Here is a 23886-nt window from a genome sequence, read left to right as displayed (position 1 = left end):
GACGTGAATGAGGATATCGTGCGAGTCTCCTAAAAAACAACACTGAAGCGGCGAGGCCAGACTGACGACAAACTGGGGTTTATTTGTCACACCTTTGTAAATGGGACACAGACTGAGCTCACAGCCTTCAGGCAAAAAATATGTACAGCTCATCAGTATCAGAGACTACACACACACACACACCTACACACACGCTCTGTCATACTGTGGACACACAACTTTGGTGGCATAATTCACTTCTAAGAAGAGATATTTAAACAGAAGCACAAAGTAGTGGCTCCTCGTTACTGATCCTGTAGTGGTAACAAAGCATCCTGTAGGCCACGATCCATCAAATTCAACAACAGGGCATCAGCTAAAAAGCGATAAAAATAGGCCCACAGCAGCATTTAGCGGATATGAGTAATGACAACATGCTTGCACATGCACCCTGCACTGCACAGACTCTCGTTATCTCAGAGGCTCGCCATTCATTGTAGCCACCGGCAAGAAGAGCATTTTCAGCTCATTCGGCACATTAACAAAATGCTGGAAGAGGAGCAGAAGATTTTCACCGGCCGTATGCAAATAAATGCCAAACAAATGTATTTTTGAGCAAATGAAGAAGAGCTAAAATCAGATTTTAGTAGACGTAAATTCACTGTGGTACCTTTTAAAGGAGTTTTATGGATAGATACCTGGTAATATTAAAGGTAATATTAAAGAAAATGTAATGATCATTCACACACCGAAACACACCATCGCATAATAAAAAACAATATCCATGTTCAAAAATCTAAACATCACCAAGAACCTACGTTTCATTACAAAATATGTCGCAGCAAACACCCTGACATTAAATCCAAAAAGTTTAGCACTGCATTTATAAATTAGATACACTGATTATTAAATTATGTGTTTATATCTTATATGTTAGGACCACAGCGAGGGGCTCAAAGTGGGAGATTGGATAGTTTCAGAGGAAAAAAAAACACCCTCCAGGCAAACAAACTATACAAAAGCACCAAACTGAAGATTAATGTACAGCCAGAGTTGCCACTAACGCTTGATAACCATTTTCAAAGTCTGGAGGTCTCACTGTCGTTAGGGAGATAAGCAGCAGGTGGCGCTGCGGCACATCACTGCTCTTTGTCGTGCATCTGCTGCTGCATCTTGTTCAGCATCTCCTGCATCCTCTTCAGCTGGAGACAGTGAGGAGAGCAGATTAAAAACTGTCATTTTAAATATTTTGTTGGCACTTTGGTTCTTTGTGTGTCGTTTTATGCAGCAGACATTTTCACATCTGCAACAGAATCCAACAAAATTGTAACATGTTAAATCTTATTATGGCGCACATATATTCAATTACAAGTCATAACAGCTTGTGTTTAATATCACCTGTAATCATATATATATTTTTTAAAAACAACAAAAGTTGCTTGGTACCTCCTCATCTTTCATTTTGATCAGTTTCTCGGTGTCCACATCTGGAGTGGACAGCGGCAGGATGGGGATCGGGCTCTCCATACGGTTGTCCTGAGCCAGTTTACTGAGAGATGAAGAAAATGGAGAGAAAACATCAGCATCTATTGAAGTTGTTTGCTACACGTTTGCACGTGCTCACGCTTTCATTCCTCACGTACCTGGTCATCTCCTGTATGCACTGTGCTCTGTAGTTTTCATAGTGGACGTCGCAGGTTACGTCTTTGAGGTCGTGCATGTGGGAACGAATCAGCATGTTCCTCAGTTTCACAAAGTCACAGTGCGATTGGTTTTCCACTGCGCAAAGAAATACGCATCATTAACTTTATTAATCCAGTCAAGACATGCAAACTATTTCAATTTACATTCAGGCTGAATAAAGCTGAACAGACGTGGAATATTCGAGTATGCATACCTTCGACGATCCCCCAGGGGTACAGCCTTCCCCTCACTCTTTGTCCACGAGCCTCCACCACTGTGTTACTGCCAATCACAGCGAACGGGGTGCACTCCTGCAGAAGGAGACGCGGGGAAAGGTTGTTATTTCAACCCCTCTCTGCTCCGAGAAAGCTGTCTGAGCATGCTGGTACACACTGACAGAGTTATACACGCTCACAAAAGACCCCTGAGCTGCTCAAGACAACTGTGACTTTATTTGTTGAGACAGGTAAAAGACTGTTAGCTGTTTATTTTCTCTGCACTGACTTTCTCAGCTGATCGGTGCGTTCATGCTCCAAGCCCGCATCTATCTCCCCTGAGCCGCTGCTGCACTTTCATTTAAAAGGACAGTAAATGGTTAGGAGCCCAAAATTCCACAGAAACACTCTTGGGCCTCATGCAGGTACATTTAGGTTAATGAACTCACATTTTAAAGGAGATTAGGTGTGTTTTTCCTTATTTTCATTTAGTATATGTGCAAGTAATCCAAGCTTCAGACTCCTTTACACACCCTGTTTCAGATGTTTTTTCTACTCTCGGCTGTGTATTATGTCAATAATAGAGGATATTTCAAGCTGTAAACGTGTGTATTAAACATGTGCTTGTGAGGGGCAGCCAATCAGAGATAAGCTGGCTTAACGGGAGGATGGTCTTAAAGGTAAGGAAGCTAAAATGGGTTGTTTAAGACTGAACTTTGAACCATATTACAACATGGTGGAAGAAAGGAGAAGAAAGGTCCTTTTAATAAATTTGTCTTTGAACTTTATGTATACACCACATATATCATTTACTTCAGATACTTTCTGCCAGCTGAAGGTTTCTCTGTATCACAGGTTTTGCTCAGCTTTCCAAAACGCACCATCCAACTATCACACCCACTTCAATGTCTGGCAGCATCTCTAGATCCATCTCCATTTTCTTCACAAAACAGCTTTTATCACTTTCCATCATGCTGAAATGTGCTCCTGTGTCCTTGTTTGAATCATTTAATACGACCTCTTTTAATGGTTACAGTTTATTAAAAACAAAGGCACAAAACATTGCTGTGAGCAGCTTTCACAAGCACTTCCAACCTGCCAGCTTAACAAGTGCAGATTATCCAGAGGAGCTGAGATATACATTCTGATGCAGCTTAGCCTTTTAGCTGCTTTAAGGAGGAAAAACAAAACTCCATTCACTTCCACTGAATGCAATGGAGGTCCAAGATTTAGAGGCAAATACCTTCAAGGTATTTTCCCAGAGTTTTTAACTGGATTGAATAATCTTCCAGAGAACAAGAAGTTTGTTTAGTTTTCCACACCTGACCTGAGAAAGTGACATACCAAATGTTAACTGAGCATAATCCATGTATTAAGGAAGACTGTGACAGTGTGTTGACAGATCGGGAAAGACCTCATGTTTGTTTTATACTATAAAGTTCAAATAGAGGTAATAATTCAATAAAAGGTTACCCTTCTACACTATTCACCGAAACCACTGCTGGTGTATGAGCCTGGTGGTCTGCTCCACTCTGCATGGATGATAGCCATATGGTTTGCATTTTTTTCTCCATGCATTTGTTAAATAAGAAGTACGCTGATCTGAATCTGTAGCCACAGTAAGTCAGTAGCTCACAGGAATGTGAGTCCCCAGACTCACCTTCAGCTCTTTGTCCAGCTGTTTAAACTCCTCATCCTCGTCAGAGTCGCATTCAGGGAACTGGTACACTTTGATCCCAAACTTGTCTATTTCCTCTCTTATCTGGACACACACACACACACACACACACACACACACACACACACACACGCACACACACGAGAGAGAGAGATCATATTTCATTCACCAGCCTGCAAAGGAAACATCTTGATTTTGCTGCGGAGCTCCTTGACTCACTCTGTCTTTAAGCTTTTTTATCTCGTTGGGCGTGAGGCAGTCGGCTTTTGCGATGAGTGGAATAATGTTCACTTTTTCATGTAGAGCCTTCATAAACTCAACGTCCACCGGACGAAGCCTGAGCAAGGAAAACGAGAGAGCAGGAGACTCAAAATTGTGGCTTTAATCATGACTTCTTTGTGTACACGTGTGTGTGTGTGTGTGTGTGTGTGTGTGTGTGTGTGTGTGTGTGTGTGTGTGTGTGTGTGTGTGTGTGTGTGTTATTACCCATGCCCAAATGGAGGGATGAAGTAGAGGCAGCAGTGGACTCTGTTATCCTGGATGTTCTTTCTGTTCAACCCGCTCTCATCCCTGAAATATTGCTCGAACTGCTGATCTATGTAGTCTGTGATCGGCTTCCAGCTGGGACAAAAAAGACACCACAGACCACATTAGCTGCTCTTGCGAGGTACCGGGAATTCAATCGAGCAGTCTGAATCAGACACAGGCAGATCAGTGAGAGTCTTATGTTTACCATTCATTGTTGTTCACAGCATCTCCAAACCCTGGTGTGTCCACAATTGTCAGCTTAAGCTTCACTCCTTTTTCCTCGATGTCCACGGTGTGTTTGATGATCTCCACAGTTTGATTAATGCGTTCTGCAACGTAACAGCAATGAGGAGGAGAAGACAACTGAAGTAGGAGGTCAGTGAAAGTGTACAAGAGCCGATCAACAACTCATTAAATACTATAAATACTATACTTTAGCACTTAAAGCACTTTATACAACATGTCTCATTCACACACACAAATTCACACAGGTACATTTTTCTATGTGTAAATGCTTTCTTACTAACATTCACACTCCAATGAACACATCCAGAGCAACTGGTGGTTCAGTATTTTGCCCACGGACACTTTCGAAGCAGACTGAATCAGCCAAAAATGGAACGATGGGCATGAACACGAGTACCCTTATAATTGGGGTGCTATTAAAACAGCTGGCACTCATTCAGATGTGTTCCCTTGTGTGAAGTTTGTCCTGCTGGCATTAGATTAGGGAGAGGTTACTCATCACTGGGATGTATATAACTTAGAGTACCCAGAGTTTGTGGTCTGCTGACTGATGGCTGCTAAGCGTGAGTAATGTAACTGACCTGTGTGAGTCCATCTGAGACAGGGAGAGGAAGTAATTGTTGACACATTTAAACACTTTGTTAGACACACTACGTTTAGGGGTGCTACTCACTATTATAGTTTTATGTTGAAGAGGCAGGCCAGCAAGCTTAGGACTTTATTTCTTTGGCCGCTGTTAAGTAGAACAGCTTGTAGGCTTCATCTAGAGATCGCTTTGTGTTTTATTTATTTCTAAACTACTCCATCTGGTGGGTTAATGCTACCTCACTTTCCACCGTCTGCTGGGGTTGTGTTATGGTCCCTCAGCCTCTATAGCTACTTCCAGGTTTTGGTGGCTTCTTGGATCAGGGAAACGACCTCAGCAATCATTCTCTCTCTTTCAGGTCGTTTGGATTTGTTTGAACTTGTTGTTCTTTAGCTTTTGATTTTTTTTTTTTTTTATCTATCCACACATATTAGTCATGACATATTTGACTGGGAAGCGTGGTCTCTATATTTTGTGACAGATGTCATCAAAAGTTAAGTCTGTCACATTCATATGTTGTTGTTGCACCCAATAAAAAAAAAAAACTAAGATTAATTAAAAGAAATGAACACACATGGGTAATTAAAGGTGGGGCTTTGTGAAGGTTGCATTAAGTATTCAGCAAGCAATGGATTCATTATGACTGCTGCACAGAGATAATAAACAGACCAAGGACTCACCCTCAGCGTTCAGTAGCTTCCTGTCTTTGTAGAGGTCTGTGAGGAACAGGCTGTTAACAAGAGTGGACTTTCCCATACCGGACTCTCCTGCAGGTCAAACACAAACACACGCACAGACACGCAGATAGTTATCCTGTGTGTATATTTAATTATGAGATATTAATAAAATGAACTCAGCTGTCAATTTACTAATGTAGTCCTGCAATAAATCCATCTGCCATGATGACTTTATCAATGAGTATAGGCAAAATATTAGAAACAGCTAAAAGACTCTAAAAACAACTCAAACAAAAACTGGTCCATGGGAATTTATTATATGCCTAAATTGGTTTTAGCTTAGTGTGCCTATTAAATAGGCAGCTGAGTGCAAATAGGCAAGATTCAGCTTGAAACGCACCTGCCACCATCAGCGTGAAGTCGAAGCCTTTCTTCACAGACTTCCTGTGAACCTGGTTAGGCAGAGTTGCAAAGCCCACATACTGTTTCTCCTGGAACACAAAGAAAAGGAGACAGAGGTGTTCAGTGTGTTTATGTTGCACTTTATCTCATCATACGGCAGCTGTCAGGTGTGTTGTGACATCTGCCGGTATCTGAGCTGTAAGTCTCGTCATCAGCCCAGAGATGAAACACAGATGTGTTTCTGCAATATAAGAATAAATCTTGGCAGAATCATCAATCGTGAAAATAATTATTGTCTTGATAAATTATTTATCTGCTTGGTCATGTAAAAGTATAAAAAACAAATACTTGTTTAATTTCCCAAAATTCCCATTTTGTGTCACAATCAGGATAATCTAAATCCACTAAGCTTAATTTAAGAGGGCAAAGGATCTGCAGTAGAAGGCGACTATTGATAAAATTAAGTGCTTGTTCGATACTTTTGTACATGTACACAAACAAATATTGTATTTTTTAGTTGTTGTGTTGCCCTCGGTGCTCTAGCACATTCACCCTTGTGTTTTATCATTATTAAACTGCTCGTTTGAGTTTTGTTTTATTAATTATTAGCTAAATTTAGTCTTAATTTTGGTCTTATTTTTTTCGTTTAGTACCGTTAGTTTACCCAGTGTATGGCTGCTCTTTCTCCCTGTTTGGTTTGGTTTTGCTCAGGATCCCATATTTGTGTTCAGTTTTGTAAGCAATTATTTCAAGTTTGAGTAATTCCTGAAAGCTGGTGCAGCTGTGCGTGCATCTTATATGTTGGGTTCCTCTCAGCCATGGACTTATAAACAGTAATATATGAGTTATTTTATCAGTGAAGTGGCTGCTTGGGTTATTCTGTGTCTTTTTATAACACACTGTCATGTGTAAGCCAATATGGCTTAAGGGGCTTCATCAGTTACCCAGCAGTAAATACAACATTTAAGATTAGCTCCAGTAAAGCGATGTGCATGATGTGTAGTGATTAACACATTCGCCTTACATGTGAAAGATCCTGGTTCGAGACCAGGCGGAAGACACAAACCCAGGTGCAGGGGTCACGAGCTGGTGCCGAACCCAAGCCGAGATAAATGTGAGGGTTGTGTCAGGAAGGATCTGGATCTGGTGAAAAATCTGTGCCAAATCAAATATGGGGATTCATTATGTGTGGCGATTCCTTTGGTAATAAGGAAGGAGCCAAAAGTATTGTTAGAAACAGCCGTGAAAACCTTTGAATTCAAGTGTTTTTAATCCCTTTTTCACAGGTGTATAAAATCAAGGACCTTAGCCACATGGATTGCCTTGACAAACATGTATGTGAAAGAATGGGTCGCTCTAAAGACCAAACTGAATTCCAGCATGGCGCTATAACAGGAGGTCAGTTTGCGACACTTCTTCCTTCATAGACTTACAGCTGATTGTGGAATTTTATTGCAAAGTAAAATTGTTTAGGAGCCACAGCAGCTCGGCCTCCTCTGGCATTAACATCAGCACAGAAACTGTGTACCAGGAGCTTCATGGCCAAGCTGCTCCTGCAGCTGCAATATGTAGGCTGCCCAGAGTTTTACCAGAAATATTTTATTTGAAAAACAGTTTAAATAATTGAACTAATCCAAAAAATCACCAACTGACTTTCTATTATTTGACTAACCAAATAATTCATAAGTTAAGTTAAGCTTCAGGCCTACAATAAAACACCAAAAAGCAAAAGGTCAAAAACAGAGGCAGAAACCAAACAATTGTAAGAGAGTGCTGAGGGAGTGTAATGTGAAGACCAAATGGATCTGGCAGAGGCAATAAAATCACCACAACAGACGGACGAGGTCTGTAATACAGAAAATCTACAACTGCACGGAAAAAACATGTGCAGCTGAGAATAACCAGCATCTCAGAGTTTCCACTAAATCTCTCAGAGAAACACAAAGAGAGCCACGGGCTACCAGGCTCTCGCTGTAACGCACAGCAGTAACTCCAGTATCCCGCTGCATCTGAACGTCATCTTTACACCACAGTACGACACACTGACATGTGTGGACATAAATACACACTCGAGGCCCGCGGAGAGCATTCACGCACGGACAGAAGCTGCATTCAAAGGACCTGAAAAGCTCTTTTTTACTCTGCAAACACACGAGCCAAGCACACAGTCAGTGTACTCATACGCTGTCATAACTTGTCATAGGCATTTCCGAACCCCCCCCTCGGGTGAGGATCTTATTTATAAAAACACGCACACACACACACATAAAAGAAAACCCACAAGCTGCGCAATAAGACAAGACACTTGCCAAAGAGCCAGAGGTGTAAGACCGAGAGAACTGCTGAGAAAGCTGCACATAAATCATTGGGTAATCTCAGCTGCAAACCTGACGCTATGTAGAAAAATTGCAAATGGAAACTGAACTCAAACAAATCCACAGAAAGCAGCAAAAACAGCAAACAGATGCTGAACAGGGTCTACAGGTGTGGGGGTATTTCTAAACTCATCCCGAGCTATCTGCTGCTATTTTAATATCCGCGTAACTTTCTGATTTCTTTTCCCAGTCTTTGGCTTTTCTTCACACATTTCTTACCATAAATCCAACTCTTTACCTTCTGTCTGGCAGTTCTCACTCGTGGGCACAGCAGCCGTTCCACCAGTTTTTCTTGCAGCATGATGGCATCCATCCTAAACCGCTTCGACACTGACGGACCAAAATAGCCGCTGGTCTCAGAAAGTTAAAAAACAGCCCAGCAGGGAGGCGGAAAGGCAAATTTGAATGCTCTAGACCTTGATAGCTCTGTCTCTAACACACTTCCCTCCTGTTTATGAGCTTTAAATGTGTTCCTCCTGCTCTCCTCTCAACTCCCTTTCTTCTCTTTTCTCCTTTGTTTCTTTATTTCTTTTTCTCCTCTGCCCTACAGCGGTCTTACGCTCCCTGCTCAGACAGGTATGGAGGAATTCTCACTGAGAAAGAGAGAGAGAAGGAGCAAGAGAGAAGTGGCAATTTGAGGGAGGAAACAAGGGAGGGATGGAAGGAACGAAGGTCTAAAAGAAACTCATTCATTCGGTCTGTATTCCCTCCCCCAGCTCCAACAGTACAAAAATAAATCCTTACACTGAGAGAAATGACTAACAGCTCGCAGAGAGAGAGACAGAGGGGAGAGAAAGTGTACTATATCGCAAGATAAAGAAAAATAAAAGAACGTGTTTGAGCATGGCAGTGACAAAAGTTGCAGTGCAAACAAATGATAACTGCGAGTTCGGGCCTGCAGAGTAACACAATCAGATGATCGAGCCACTTGTCAGTCAAGTGAAAGCTCTGTTCCTGCTGCCTTTGCTATTAGCTGAGGCATCTGTGTTTTACTGCAGGTTTGCAGTGACAGTCGGGGACGGAAGAGGACCAATACAACGAGTAAATATTCTTCATTTAAACTCTTATGTAAGTGCAGGGGTTACAGCAAAATTAGATAGACAAATAAAATAAATAAAAGCACTCCAAAAAACACACTTGTGACTGATATTTCTACATCATTCACTCAGTATTTGAATATTTTACTGGTCTGATGAGTCATGAGGAGAAAGTTTTACCACATAAATGTGCAGTCTACCTTAAAAAAAACAACAAAACTTGTTAAGTTAGGTTAAACATAAATTCTTATAAGGATTCACAACCCAAAAATGAATGAGGGGAAACCCAGTATCTAATGTTGCCATGAGGGAGTCACTGTGATTTTGATGCCTGGCCTGTCAGACCCTTCATGCGTGTTTTTCCTTGGCTCTCTTTACACATGTTTCTTCTACCTGCTCTGAGCCAGCTGAGTAAAGAGTACAGTGAAGCAGCTCTAGCAGAAAAAAAAAATACAAGAAATGAAATTTGATAAGAATATTTTTATATTTTAAATTGTATTTTGCAAGTAGCACAGCAGTAACTTAACTACAAGACTTTAAATTAACAAACAGAAGACCGGTTAAATGCAGTTAGCAGTGGTTATCTGTGTGTTTTCAAGCACCTTAAAAGAAGCATTAGAGAGATTCAAAAACGCTGGAAACACTGCCGCACATCAGAGAAAATTAATGTTTGGGAAAGTCCAACTCCTGACCTTAAACCTGCTGAAATGCTGATATAACCAAAAGGGGAGTGCAATAAGGACCAGGTCTTTTTCTGTAAAGAGGAATTTAAAGGTTTTATTCCAGACTGAAGAACAAACAGCAGCACTGTAATTAAATCACTTTTTAACTGCTGCGTTCTACAAAAATCACATTTTATAATCAATCAGTGCAGATTCCCTGGTAACTCTGAAGGTTGGTGTAGTTTGAAGTTCATGTGCATAAAAACACATAAAAACATATAATGCAGACATAACCAGATTCATTATCTGCCTTTATGCTAAGGAGAGCAAGCCAGCTTCTCGCAGTGGCTTCACATTTACTGTACACGCACGCACGCACACACACACACACACACACACACACACACACACACACACACACACGAGTGATATCAGAGTTTTGATCTCTTATCAAGAAAGGCCCCCAAATCCCCCAAACTGTCACATGCTGCGTACTTTAAATAATTCAGTTTTATTTTTTAGGTCAGTGAATAAATCATTTTGTTATGCTGTATACCCACGGTGTGATTTTCAGTGGGAACATGCACATACTTATGTGCTGCTGCTACAAACTGCCAGTCTGGACTGAAATAAGAAGGATGTAAAGAAATCACTGGGCACTGTAGAAGTGTGTATGCATTTCTGTGTGTGTGGAGATAAACGAGGTACATTTCATGGCAGAGGCTGGACTCGATTGATTCCAGATGTGACTGTGGTGTGTGTATGTCAGCGTACGATGGGATGGGTGTGTTCGACTTGTGCATGACGTGGGCAGCAGAGCTAAAATGCTCTTTGAAATAACAGAAGCTAGGCTTTTAAAGAAGAATACTGTTTTTTTCCCCTGAAAAGGAATGCCTCGCAGTGACGCCACGTATGGCGTGTGAGCACCTCGCTCCACGCCACAGGAGGGAGACAGAGGACTGAACTGGGACAAAAAGTTAATGGTTTCAACTTCTTGGTAAGTTTTCTCAGCTGAGAGGAAGCAAATTGAAACGTCACAAATGGCAGATGAAAAGTTTACAGTCATTGTAGACAGAGAAAGCGTGTGTGTGTGTGTGTGTGTGTGTGTGCGTGTGTGTGTGTGCGCGCGCGCGTGTGTGTGTGTGTAGGGCAGAGGAAGGCCCAATCAGAATAAAAGAAAAGAACAGATGTCTTGAAATGCTCTTACAATAGCCAGCCCCAGCCCCCCCCACCGGCTAAACCCCCCACCGTCAATCTTTCACAATGGCCAGCTGTCCCTTCTCTCTCTCTCTCTCTCTCTCTCTCTCACACACACACACACACACACACACATGCAGACTCTGCTGATGTCACTTCACAAAGTATTCATTTAAACTTCTTGCTTTATTGATTGCTGAGTAAAGTCAAAGGTCTTATATAATCTTTTCTTTCATGTGCTCATCTTATGCCTTGCTGCCACTTCATGGGTAACACCTAATAAACACTTTAACTGAATATTACACAGCAGATTCACAAATTAAACAGAGTCCTTCTGAAGCCACAGAATTGGCTTTATTTAAAAGGCAAAAAAAACAGAACTTGTATTGAAAATATGACTGGAGTCAAAGATACCAGCGTTTATTTTGAGACAGTATGCTCAGATATTCTCACTAACAAGTCTTGACAACCAGGTAATAAAGAAAAAAATTTAAAAAAGCATTAACATCATTAAAAAAAAGACTGTTTTGGATCGAAATAGAGTTATTGCCTAAGATGACTTAGACCTCAGAGTGTTAAATCAACATCTCTGTATCCTCCCTATGGAAGCGCCGATGAATATGATTATATATGAATATTTTACCCTTGATAATCCAAAAGCAGTGATGATGTCTGTAAATTGAATGTTCTGCTAATTTTTCAGTTTTAGTGGTAAAACTGGGAAATATCTTTTGAATCCTCAGTTTAAAAACACAAACCTGAGAATATTTGGCATTTTTGCTGTTTATGTTTATTTTTTTTAACTAACAAGAAGAAGAAACTTTTTGGCTGTCAGAATATTATTTCTGGATCTCTGCCTAACAGTATCTTTGTCAGTATGGTGGACGATCCTGTTAGGCAGAGATCCAGAAATCAGCCACTCGCTCATCAGGCAGTGCTCAACTTCCTCCTCTCAGTCATACAAAGCTGTCTTTAAAGGAAGTGACTCTCAAAGGCTCACAGCAGTTATCTCCTCTGCCACACAAACACATGGAATCGCATGTCATCACTCTGGATGTGGCTGAAGGAGGAACAACAGTTGATGAGACACAGTTTTGCTGATGAAAACTTTAAAAATCTAAATTCCTCATGAAAACTTTTTCAGACTGCAGAAACAGAGATTTCTACCATCAACGTTCAAGCTGCTTGTTTTTTACAACATCATGATTATCCAGCATAATGAAGGCTGTAGTACAGAACATACCGTAGGACCGTTATTTATACCTTGAAGTAACAGATATGCAGCGGTCAAAAACCAGTTATAAAAACAGAGCTTTAGAAGGTTTATTATGTTTAATAGGTTTTGAAACTATAAAATCCTTGGGAAAATATTTGCTGAGGTCAGATCATGAGGTGCAGTGGTTGGTTTCCTCACTGACTTCTGTACAATAGACTTCTTTTGAAACAAAAAGCCACCCTGTTGGTTATCAGAAAAAATGAAAGATTTAAGCCTCTTCTGGACAGATGTCACTTTTCAGACCAAGAAGTTATTCTAAACTTTTAAACAGAGAATGTTTAAACAGGGCTTTAGCAGACAGTATAAAAGATTGACACACAAACCCACTGGCATGCCTGGAAATGTAGCCTTTTTGCAAAATAAGAACTTTTATTTACTTTGACCTGAAAGAAGCGACTGAGTCCATAAACTCATAAGGAAACTGTTTACTGAGGTCACAGAGGAAAAGCATTGAAGGCTATTTTCCCATAAACTTCTACAGCACCAGAAGTATTTTTGCAAATCACCCTCTGGTGGCCATTAACTAAACTACAGGTTAGAAGCACTTCTGCACTGACGTATCCAAGCTAGCATGGGGCAGGAGGCGGGGTACACCTTGGCCAGATCACCAGCCTCTCACAAGACTAACACACAGAGAGAGATAAGTAACTATTCACACTTGAATTCACACCTATGACCAATTAATCTATAAATGCACTGATAAGTGAACCAAAGCAAAATCTTTATGCTTTTCAGTGGAGACTGAAGGTGGAAGGACCAAAGCACTGACCATAAATTATTGTAAAAATATATAACAGATTTCCTAAGTTGTTAGAGAAAGAGAGAGCGTGTATCCAATTATTTTCCACCCTTTTTGCTCAAAAATCTGACAGCATGCCATGATCTTGTGTAGTGGTAATAACCCGGCTTTAATTCATGTACTTCCAGCTTAAAGCAGCCAAACGGCCTGCGATGGAGCCGTGAAAAGTTGTGACCTTTACTGTTCACTCCTCTCCAGCTCCCAGCCATCCCGCTGACACTCTCAAGCCATTAACACTGAACGCTTCCTCTAGCACACTGCCTGCCGACCGGATGGTAGCCCAGTAAAGTGAGGCAAAGAGGAAGATGAGGAGTAGGAGGGGTGAGGGCGGGTGAGACAAAGGAAGAGGGGTGCAAAAAAACAACATGAAGATGGACCCCCCCTCCCTCCTTTGTTTTGTCTCCGTGGAGATGCAAAGGCCAGCATGCCCCCGGCTATTTAGCATGCTAATCTGACAGCATGTAAATGCTCAGGCAGTGATAAAAATGTTTCAAGGACATTTGGCTGCGGTTGCCCAGTTTTAGTTTTAGCATCAGCTCATTCAAAGACAAATGATACTTGGCTATAACCATATTTGGTAAGTAATCATGCTGAGGAATGTTGGAAACTGTGCATTATAATTAAGTAACTTCTGATGCTTCTATAATTTTCTTTTTGTCAACAGATCCCATGAAAACTCAAACCAACAAAGAAAATGTCTTTTTTTTGTACCATAGATGTATACAGACGTTAAAAACACACCAATTAGCCAAACATGTTGCACTGATCCTAATATACATTTACAGGATTTCATTTCTTTGTAAAGAGTCATCGACAGACCCTGTCCACATGTTTGAGAAAAGCTGGTAAAAATTACACTGTCCCATTTAAGCTATGTGGAACCACCTAAGGACTAAGTGTGCCGAGAAGGGTGAGAAGAGTCAGATTGTGTTGCTTTTATTAACGATGAGAAGAAAATGCTGATTTACTTGTTTTACGTATTAACTGACTGACTGCATTACAATATATCCAATTATAGGTTACAGGTGGGATCCAACCTCCGGGGCAGCAATGTCAACGTCAAACTGTCAAAAGTTGCAGTTCCTCCAGTGGCCACTTGAGGTTGGCTCCTAAATTTAGTCAGAAGACTCCCGTGTTAGACTGTCCAACTTTACAGCATTAAACTGAAGTTATGGTTCGTCTACCTGCAGATGTGCTCTGTTTTCAGATGCAGGCAGTGTACAAAGTAACGACCTTTAAAAGCAATAAAGTGTAAACCCTTTAAAAAAAGTTTACAGCCTGATGCAAGAGACAGTTTTGGCCTCAATATAGTTGAGGCCAAAACTTCATAACGACCCCACAAGGATGAGTTTTTTTAATATGTCATCCATCTGGATACTGACAGGGCTTCATTTTGGTGAGTGAAATTCCAGTATTTTATTAGTTTTTTTTTTTTTATTTAGCTTAAGGGTTCACCTTGCTATGGGAGTGTCCCACTCTTTCATTTAAATAAGGTAACTCCTGGCTTCAATGAACTAGCATAGTTGTGGCCAAAATGCTGAGTCCAAATCAGTAGTTGTAGCCCTGGGAGCTGCAAAAGGCTGCAAAAGGCTCCAAAAGGCTGCGTTTTGGGGAACTGATTAACTGATGTCACTAAAGTGGAGTTTCAAGGTGAACACGGAGAGGAAGTGTCAAGGTGCTCAGACACATTGGAAAAGCACAAAGAGTCACTAAGATCCTCAAGCAAACTCAACCACAAAGATGAATGAGCTGCGACCTTTTTTAAATTTTTTCCAAGATAAAAAATAATCTTTCACGTACAGAAAAAAATGGAATTACACCACCACAAAAACAACCTCATGCTTTAAATGGAATTAAACCATTTCAATGTTTTCTCTAGTGAATAACTCCATTAACTGCATGTGGTTCATGACAGTATAATTAAGATATTTTTGATGTTTTGAGAAAGGTTACAAAATATTCTTACTGCCAAAGTCCTGATTCCCATTACCAAAGAAGTTAATCCCAAACATAACCAGGTCGACCGAATACTTTAAAAGATTTCTCTCAAAGACTCAAAGATATCTGGGTCAGCTTGCACTCACTGAGCTGTCCAAAAAATGAGCTGAGGCTGAGCTGTAGCTAAAAACCAGAGAGGAAAACTGACTGCACACACAAACACACACACATGCACACAGGCTAATGGATCACTGGCAGTACAGGCGTGTTTGCGGCATGAGAAAAATGAAAGTATGTGCATGAGAACTCACTGCAGGGCATAAACTCCTCAAACACCTGAACAACAACAGCGCAGGTAATAACTGTTAGAGAGGGAAAATAACTCCCCTGAGCAGAAACACACCCAGGCTGCCTGATCTGTTTTTCAGGATCTAGATTATTCTCAGTTATCAAACATAATGGTGTACACACTCACCGGCCACTTTTTAGATACAGCTAGTACCAGTTTACTTCAGAACTGCCTTATTTTTTTCATGCCAGGAGCTGGAAACATTGCTCATTGACGACTTGATCGCATCGCACATCGATGATCTGCATATTCTGACCTCAGTTGTCTAGTGGGCTGAGATCTGATTAACATGGAGGTCATTTGAGTTCAGTGAAATCGTTGTCACGTTTAAGAAGGCAGTTTGAGATTATTAGAGCTTTGTGCTGCCAACAGCCATCAGGAGATGGGCGCACTGTCGTCATAAAGGGAGATGACATGGTCAGCAACAATACTCAGGTAGGCTGTGGTGATAAATCTAAAAATAATGATCAGTTATTACTTAGGAGCCCAAAGTGTGCCAAGACAATATATCCAGCTCCATTACAACATGGTCACCAGCCTGCACTTGGTTTTAACGACAATTTCTGACCGCACCATTCGAAATTCACAGCAAAAATCAAGAACAGGCAATATCCCAATCTTCTGTTGTCCAGTTTTGGTGAGCCTGCATGAATCACAGGCCTGCGAGATGCTCTTCTGTATGCCTTGGTGGTGGCAAGTGGTTGTTTGAGTTACTATTTCCTCCTTATTGACCTCAACAAGGCGTTTTCACCAAGCGAACTGCTGCTTATGCTATCTTTTATATACAGTCTATGGCCATGAGCTACAGCTAGCTTAGTTTAACATGAGACAAACTGTAGAAAACATTTAAATTTCCACTGTCTAAAATTAACCTCAGCAGCTCTAAACCGATGCATGTGCACTGTTACATAACGCGTTTAAGCTGTGTTATGCGCTTGATTACTTATTAGCTGGGAACAGTTATTTTCTGAGCTGTTTGTAATTTGTCTGAGGCAATACAAAGTTTGGCACCTAACACAAGTAAAACCAGTATAATCGTTTCTATACTTGGCATGCGAAATATTTTAGTGAGCGTTAGCGGTCTGGGTTGGTTTCGGTGGCAGTTAAGTTCAGTCAAGGTCAAGGTTACGTTATTTATACCTGCAGGTAAGTTTGCTTTACAGAAAAATGATAGCACTTGCCGTCCCTTCATAAAACACACACACACACACACACACACACACACACACACACACACACACACACACACACACACACACACACCTATTTAAACCTGACAGACAAGGCTCTGTGACAGAGGTCTGACTGAACCATGCCACTAAACAAAAAGATAAAACAGACTTAATAAAAGAGATAAGACTCGTCACACCACTAAACCAATCATCAATGACTGGATCGTGGCTAGTTTCACCCTCTTTCAGTAAGCTGACAATAACAGAGTCATCTGTATATTTAATGATGGCCCTGTTTTCATATCTGCTCAGACACATGTTTGTATAGAGTATGAATAATCAGGGCGATAAGACACACTGGGTCAGACAGAGCCCCATTTATTCTCACTTTTTGTGACCTATCAGTTAAAAAAATCTAAAATCCAGTTCACCAGGTTTTTCCTGATTTCAAACTGTTCTAAAAGTCTTTTGATTAAAATATGGGGCTGTATTGTATTAAAAGCAGAAGAGAAATCGCTGAACAGAAGTCTTGCAAAAGTCCCTTTACTCTCTAAATGTTTAAAAATCAGATTAAGTAGAGTCAAAAGCATGTCCTCCACTCCTCTGTTGGGCCTATATGCAAATTACATTGGATCCAGCTCATGTTCAATTTCTTCCATAATCATTTTCTGAGGATTTTATCCAAAGACTTTCATCACGACTGAGATGAGGGCAAAAGCTCTGAAGTCGTTTAGAACTTTTGGACAACTAAATTTAGGGACAGGAACCAGGACAGCTTCTTTTTAAAGAGAGGGCACAGGTTGTATTTGCAAGGATTCATTAAAAATAACCTGAAATATAGGACTGAGTTCTTTAGCACAACATTTAATTAGGCAGCCACTAATGTTATCAGGACCCTGGCTTTTGTTCACATTAACTGTATGAAAGGCCTTTTGGTCATCGCTGAGTTCAATGATAAAGTGCTGAGTGTCTTTCAGTTTCTGTTTCAGTTCCAAAATATCCTTGCAAAAATCAGAAGAACTAAAGCATGCAATATATTCAAGGAGTTTGCAAAATCTCTGTTTGAATTAAAATCGTCTAAAACGGTCTGGCTGCTGCTCTGGGGATTTTGAAGCCCCGCTATGGTTTTCACACATGTCCAGGCAGACCCAAATTTTTTTGCAGCAAATTTGCTTTCAAGAAAGTTTTTGTAACTCTGTTTTGCTTTCAGGATCTCGATTTTCAGGTTTTTGGTAGCTGACGGACCAAAGTCTGAAAAGCAGACTTTCAGACTTTCAGTCAGCCACCAAAGAGCTGAAAGTCTGCTTGTGGTGCACAGATCTCCTGCTGGCTGGTGCTCTGTTTAATGACTAATTTTTTAAAATTCATCCTGGATCCTTTTTTTATGACAAATGACTGATAAAATCTGGAAAGTTTGGGGCACAAAGTTTGTTTCTTTTACCTCTGAAGCTGGTGTGTAAGAAAAAGTTTGAGAATCGCTGCACTAGCCTTTGACCAAGTGACTGTTTCCCTACATGTCAAATGGTTTCTTTTAGGGGAAAATGTTGTGCCCATATGATTAATAGAAGCTCAAGGCTTCATGCATCAGCTGCTCCCTCCTTTTCTTATCTGTTGAAGAGCTGCAGGAGGCTTAAATTTCCACGTTTAAGTCGACCCCCCTCTCTGAGCTGCCTGCTCCTGCTCTGCAGCTGGTCCTCAGTGGGAGCAGTGAGGGTCCCATCTGTTGCAGCGAGAGGGTGTATGTTTAGAGACAGAGAGAGCAGGTGAGAGAATTAAGTGAGATTGTACCTGAAGTTAAGTGACACACATGCAGACACATCTGACTCAACATCTGTTCACTGCTCACATCTCCTGCCCGGTGGGGGGGGGATTTCTCTTAGGCTTTACTATGAAGAAAGTTCAACATAAGCACTCTTTCTCTGTGTTAGCCGCCTCAAGGAAAACTTAAAACACCAATCAGAGGCATTATCAGATGGACGGGTGGTAAAGGTCTGTGACTCAGATATATATAAATAGTGCATATATATATATATATATATATATATATATATATATATATATATATATATATATATATATATATATATAGGCAACAGATAAGGCAGTAGAGCAAGGCTTAAGGAAATTCTGTGAATTCACGAGTTAATATCTTTATTGTAGGGGCAGCATGGTGGTTAGCACTGTTGCCTCACAGCAAGAAAGTCTTGAGTCAGGCTGGAGTCTTTCTGTGTGGAGTTTGCATGTCCTCCCCATGTTTGCGTGGGTTCTCTCCGGGTACTCCGGCTTCCTCCCACATTCCAAAGACATGCAGTTAGTGAGGATAGGTTAATTGGTAACCCTAAATTGCCCATAGGCGTGAATGTGAATGCAAATGGGCAGACTGGCAGCCTGTCCAGGGTGTACCCTGCCTCTCGCCCTAAAACAGCTGGGATAGGCTCCAGCCCCCCGCAACCCTGACAAGGATAAGTGGAAAAGAAAGGATGGATGGATGTTTATTGCACTACTTGATGCTGCCATTACAGTGAAATAAAATGTATTGATTGAACATTCCTGGTGATAAACAGCCGACAAACGGACTGATTGATTTTCTAATCTGTGCTCTAGCGGCTGCAATTCCAGCTGCGCAGCAGATTACACCTTAACAGGCCACAACACACAAAATCTCTGTGTGCAAACTCATCCTGCACAATCAGGAGTTGAGTAATCAAACTTGGCAAACAGGAACATTTTTGGCCCTTGAAGATTCTTATTTACGTCAGGTATCATGACTTCATCATGCTGCCCTGAGCAACCAGATACAAATGGGCTAAAATTACTTTTTTGTAGCATATATGCACTTACAATGTTATAAAAGCATGAAACGAGTTTACTTTTACGATAAAAACATGCATTTTATATCCACAAAACTTTCGTTATGTAAGATAGATCATCATCATTATCATCGTGTTGCCTAGCAACCACCCAACACCAAATCACAGACCATACAGAATACAGCAGCAGTGGCATGTACCACCCTCCTATTCTCCCCTGCTGCTCCTGAGCCACAGTTACTAAGGGGCTCATCATGACAGCATGTCTTCACTGATTAACAGCAAACTTCCAGGAACAGAAGCAAAACAGGACAAGCAATCATCAAAACATCAAAATCAGTCTAATGAACAGAACAATGAACAGCTACTAGTGTGGGTCATGGTGAGACTGATTTACTAGCTGATGTTATTGTGGAAACACTTTAGATCACCAAAAGCACATTTTTGAGCTCAAATCAGCGATACATCATCTGTGTGTCACTCCATCAGGATGACATCATGCAGCTGAGTGCTGGTCAAACTGGGATTTTTTTTCTTTTAATCTTTGATGAAAAAATGCTCAGTGAATATCCATCCACCTACCCACTCACCCACCCACCCACACACACACACACACACAGACTAATCACCACACAGGATTGTGAGTAGGTCAGATGGCGTCGTCCACTCCTTCATATTGGAGCAGTCATGAAAACTGATTTTTTTGTCTCCACACTATCACAGCCGAGGAAGTGAGCGTTCAGGGTGACGTTAATGAGGGAAATGTGGAAAGAGAAACACGTGAGTCGGATGGGAGTTTTCTAAAAACATTGATTTTAAGATTGATTATCAGTTACGGCTGCTTCTGCAGTTATGATCTCAGCATTAAGTCAGTCATACTGAGAAGGATTACTGTGTTTTCCAGCTCTCCCTCCTCTTCCTCCTCCTTCGCAGCATGAATGGTCCAGAATAGGAGATATTTTTCTCATCAGGGTCAAAGTCAGCACAGAGTGTGGGAGTGGAGAGTGAAGTGACAGCCAAAAGCAGAACTCACAAGGTGTAAAAACAGTGTAGTAATGAATATTTTTATCAAGAGGCTTTTTTTTTTTTTTTTTTTTTTTACTGTTTATGCACGTAACGTAAACCATCCTCATCCAGGTTTTCCTCATAGTCTGTGTTGGATCTGCAGTACCAACACCATGTGACCACCATGAATTTAACGACTGAACTGGATCCAATTGGGAATTTTTGGAAGAAAGCCACGCCAACCTGTTCAGCATTTTTCTACAGCACCGAGGAGGGTGGAGTATACAGGGGTGGGGTAAAAATGAAGATAGAAACCATCTCTGTTTTTGGTTTCAGGTGGTGGAATGTAAACAAGCACGTTTACACAAATTCTATACTTCAGACAATATGCAGATATACTTTAAGAAGTATTTTTTTGCCATCCTTGGGAGAATGGCATGCTCTGTTTTGTTTGAATACTCTCCAATTTGCTATGATCATGCAGACAAGTCATGATAATTATTACTCCACAAGCATACCGATTGCACTGGAAAGTAGTTTAATGTGAATAAATACAGGTTCATGCTCTCATCTAGAGAGTGAAGTCTTTGACATATGGGTTACTTAAACTGATTTTACATTTGTTACAGGAATTGGCCCTGAAATGCGGTGAGACAGCATCAAAACGCCCTACAAAAGCAGAGAGATGACAGATAAACACAACCCTCTGAGAGTTATTGCTGTGCATACCTGTACCCTTAAATATAAGACCTCACTGATTCTTCCAAATCCGGGTCAAAGTACACATAAAAACAAAAATAAAACTAATAGTCTTACTTGAGTATAAATTTTCATTTGTTTCAGGGGGAACTCAGTAATAAGATAAACCCGATCTGCTTTAATGTCACCCGTGTGATGTTATATTGCTCGGTTTTATTGAAACTACTAATTCAAGTTGCTGTTCTGAGTGAGGTGTTTCAACTTTGTCTAGAAATCTAAACAGTAACATGTTTCATTACAGTAAATCAATTCAATCACAGGGATGGAGCCACATAACCAGTAACAAGAGCCTATTAGGAGGCTCTGAGCACAGTCCGCACATACAGACATAACTGGACTTAGGTAACAATTTTTTAAGGACATCTTTTTTCCTCTGACTGTTGTACCCACAGAAACACGTTTTAACAGTTTAAATTGTAATCATTTTATACTTCAAGTCGTTTTTCCAGTTACAAATTAAAACATATAAGAGTTCCCCTGATGAAACTATACATGATACATCTTTCTCATGCCCGAAAGACCAAATAATAATAATAATAATAATAAAAATATTCCACAAATGTTCATTTCTTGCAATGGGATACTTGAATTTTGTATAAGAAATAAATTAGTCTTTTCGCTGCATGTGGTTCCTGCTTTACTCACACACACACGTGTAACCACGCAGTTACTCCGGTACTGTCACCTTACACTATCTTCAAAGAGGAAGAAGAGGAGGAGGGTCATCAGAGAGCCGGCCTCCCCTGCAGGCTCATGTGGCAGCTGTTTTTAGCTGAACAATGGTCAGTAAAGGTTTACTAAAGGCAGCCAGCAGCGGCGACTGTATCCACGAGTCCTGCTGACGCAACGCTGACAATTAGGTCAGCCCATCGCCCGATTCAGTGACCGAAAAACCAGAATAAATGTGGAGGCAGCAGAGAGTCGTGGAGGAGGGGATGAGGAGGAAGGATGCTGCCTTTTGGGTACCATCACGTTGGCTGCTCGCCTCTTGTCGCGCCGGCCTGCTCTACATATGCGTCTAAAAATTACTCTACACCCCCCACCCACCCCTCTCCGCCTGTCAGTGTGGTGATCAGCTCAGCCTGTGATGGCACGGCTACCCTCAGAGCATCGTGCGATTATTAATCTGACGCGCACATGAGAAAAAAAAGCGAAAACATGGGATCTGAGAAGCAAATACTAGTGATGCTGCTGGAGCCGAGCTCTCCCTGTGCCAGAGCTCTTGCATCGTAAAACATCCTCAACCACAACAAATATCACAAATAAATACAATAAATGATTATTCCTACCTCCGTGCTGTCCTCTGTTAGCCATCATAGGATTGGATGAGAGGGGGTTGCAGGTGCAGGGATGCAGAGCGACGCCCAGAGAGACGGAAACATGGAGACATCACTGCACTGATCACATTTAAACTCAATCCGACGAATAAAAGCGAGAAAGCACGCTCACCTGTCTTTACCGGGATCCGGCTTTTGTACCTAATATTGGACGTCATGTTCACCGTTCTCCTCCCGAATTTCACCGAAGCGACGGCTCACAGACAGCGGACCCTCGCCTCCAAACCCCCGTACAGACAGGAGGAGGGCGGGCCGAGCTGACACGACACATGAAAACCACTCCTTCCTCCTCCTCCTCACAGACTCAGCCAAACAGCAGGAGGATGCTATGAGTGTCAAAACCTCAGTAACATCCGTTATTAAGTAACCCTCACTCCTCTCTGAGCCTTAAAGCTATTTTACCTACGCTTGAAATCACTGGACCCAACACGTGAACACATGTTTACCTGATGAACCTACAAAAGTTTGACTTGTTTTTAGTGTCCTCAATGAAACGATTCATATTTTTTGTAATCTTTGTACCTTTTATTTATGTTTTATTTATTCACCTTGAAAGTCCTCAGTCTGACCTAAGCTTTTACTTTTTATAACTATCTGCTCCCCTTGTGGTTACGTCTTTGCGGTATGTGCAGATTACACTTTTACATAAAAAATAATAATTCTAGAAAGAAATAAAATTGATAAATTCACAAAGCTTAATAGGATTTACTTTTCATGCTGCTGGACTTTGTGCCAGCAACTTCATAATGAACAAAAAAAAAATAATCAGAGAAACGTCTGGAACGACTACCTCTTTGAAATTTCTTCCTATGCCTGTTCTCACGGCGAAATGGTTGCCCCACAGTAACGAGGTCCCTAGTTTGAACTTCCTGTTTGTCTGGGACCTGCGTGGGCTTTCTCTAGCTTGTTGGGTTAATTGGTGGTTTCAAGCTGAATGTGTGTATGTGAGAGTGTTGCTGTCTCTCTGTTATCCCTCCTTTAGACAGGCGACCCAATCCAGGGTGTACTGCTCCTCTCACGGTGTTACAGCTTAAATTAGCTCCTACTCCCTAAACAAACTTAATTTGAATAAGTGGATAAGAAAATGGATGTTATGTGAGTTTCCTGTGCAAGACAGATGTCACATTTTTTTCTACATGTTACATAGGAAACCAAACTGAAAACACAGACAGTCAC

General features: G+C 41.1%; 1 protein-coding gene across 2 annotated transcripts; it reads right to left on the bottom strand.

The window, feature by feature from the left end:
* Positions 1-62: 62 nt before the first annotated feature.
* septin5a (septin 5a) lies at positions 63-22976 on the bottom strand. Of its 2 annotated transcripts, XM_084947515.1 has the most exons (12): positions 22823-22976; positions 22663-22676; positions 5993-6083; positions 5596-5682; positions 4289-4412; positions 4042-4176; positions 3775-3892; positions 3538-3639; positions 1877-1973; positions 1623-1758; positions 1426-1528; positions 63-1181 (listed from the first exon to the last, which is right to left on the bottom strand). In XM_084947515.1, exons 1-12 carry the CDS (start codon positions 22866-22868, stop codon positions 1119-1121), a joined length of 1116 nt encoding a protein of 371 aa, XP_084803641.1. In that variant the 5' UTR covers positions 22869-22976; the 3' UTR covers positions 63-1118. The 2 variants fall into 2 exon arrangements, with proteins under 2 accessions (XP_084803641.1, XP_084803640.1); XM_084947514.1 differs by lacking the exons at positions 22663-22676; positions 22823-22976 and adding an exon at positions 8608-8730.
* Between the last annotated feature and the right edge of the window lie 910 nt (positions 22977-23886).

This window comes from Perissodus microlepis, chromosome 12 (genome assembly GCF_051167445.1).
Source record: "Perissodus microlepis isolate ML-2025 ecotype Zambia chromosome 12, ASM5116744v1, whole genome shotgun sequence".
Lineage (NCBI taxonomy): Eukaryota > Metazoa > Chordata > Actinopteri > Cichliformes > Cichlidae > Perissodus > Perissodus microlepis.
The sequence above is the reverse complement of the archived record's forward strand: the minus strand, read 5'-3'. Positions and strand labels throughout refer to the sequence as shown.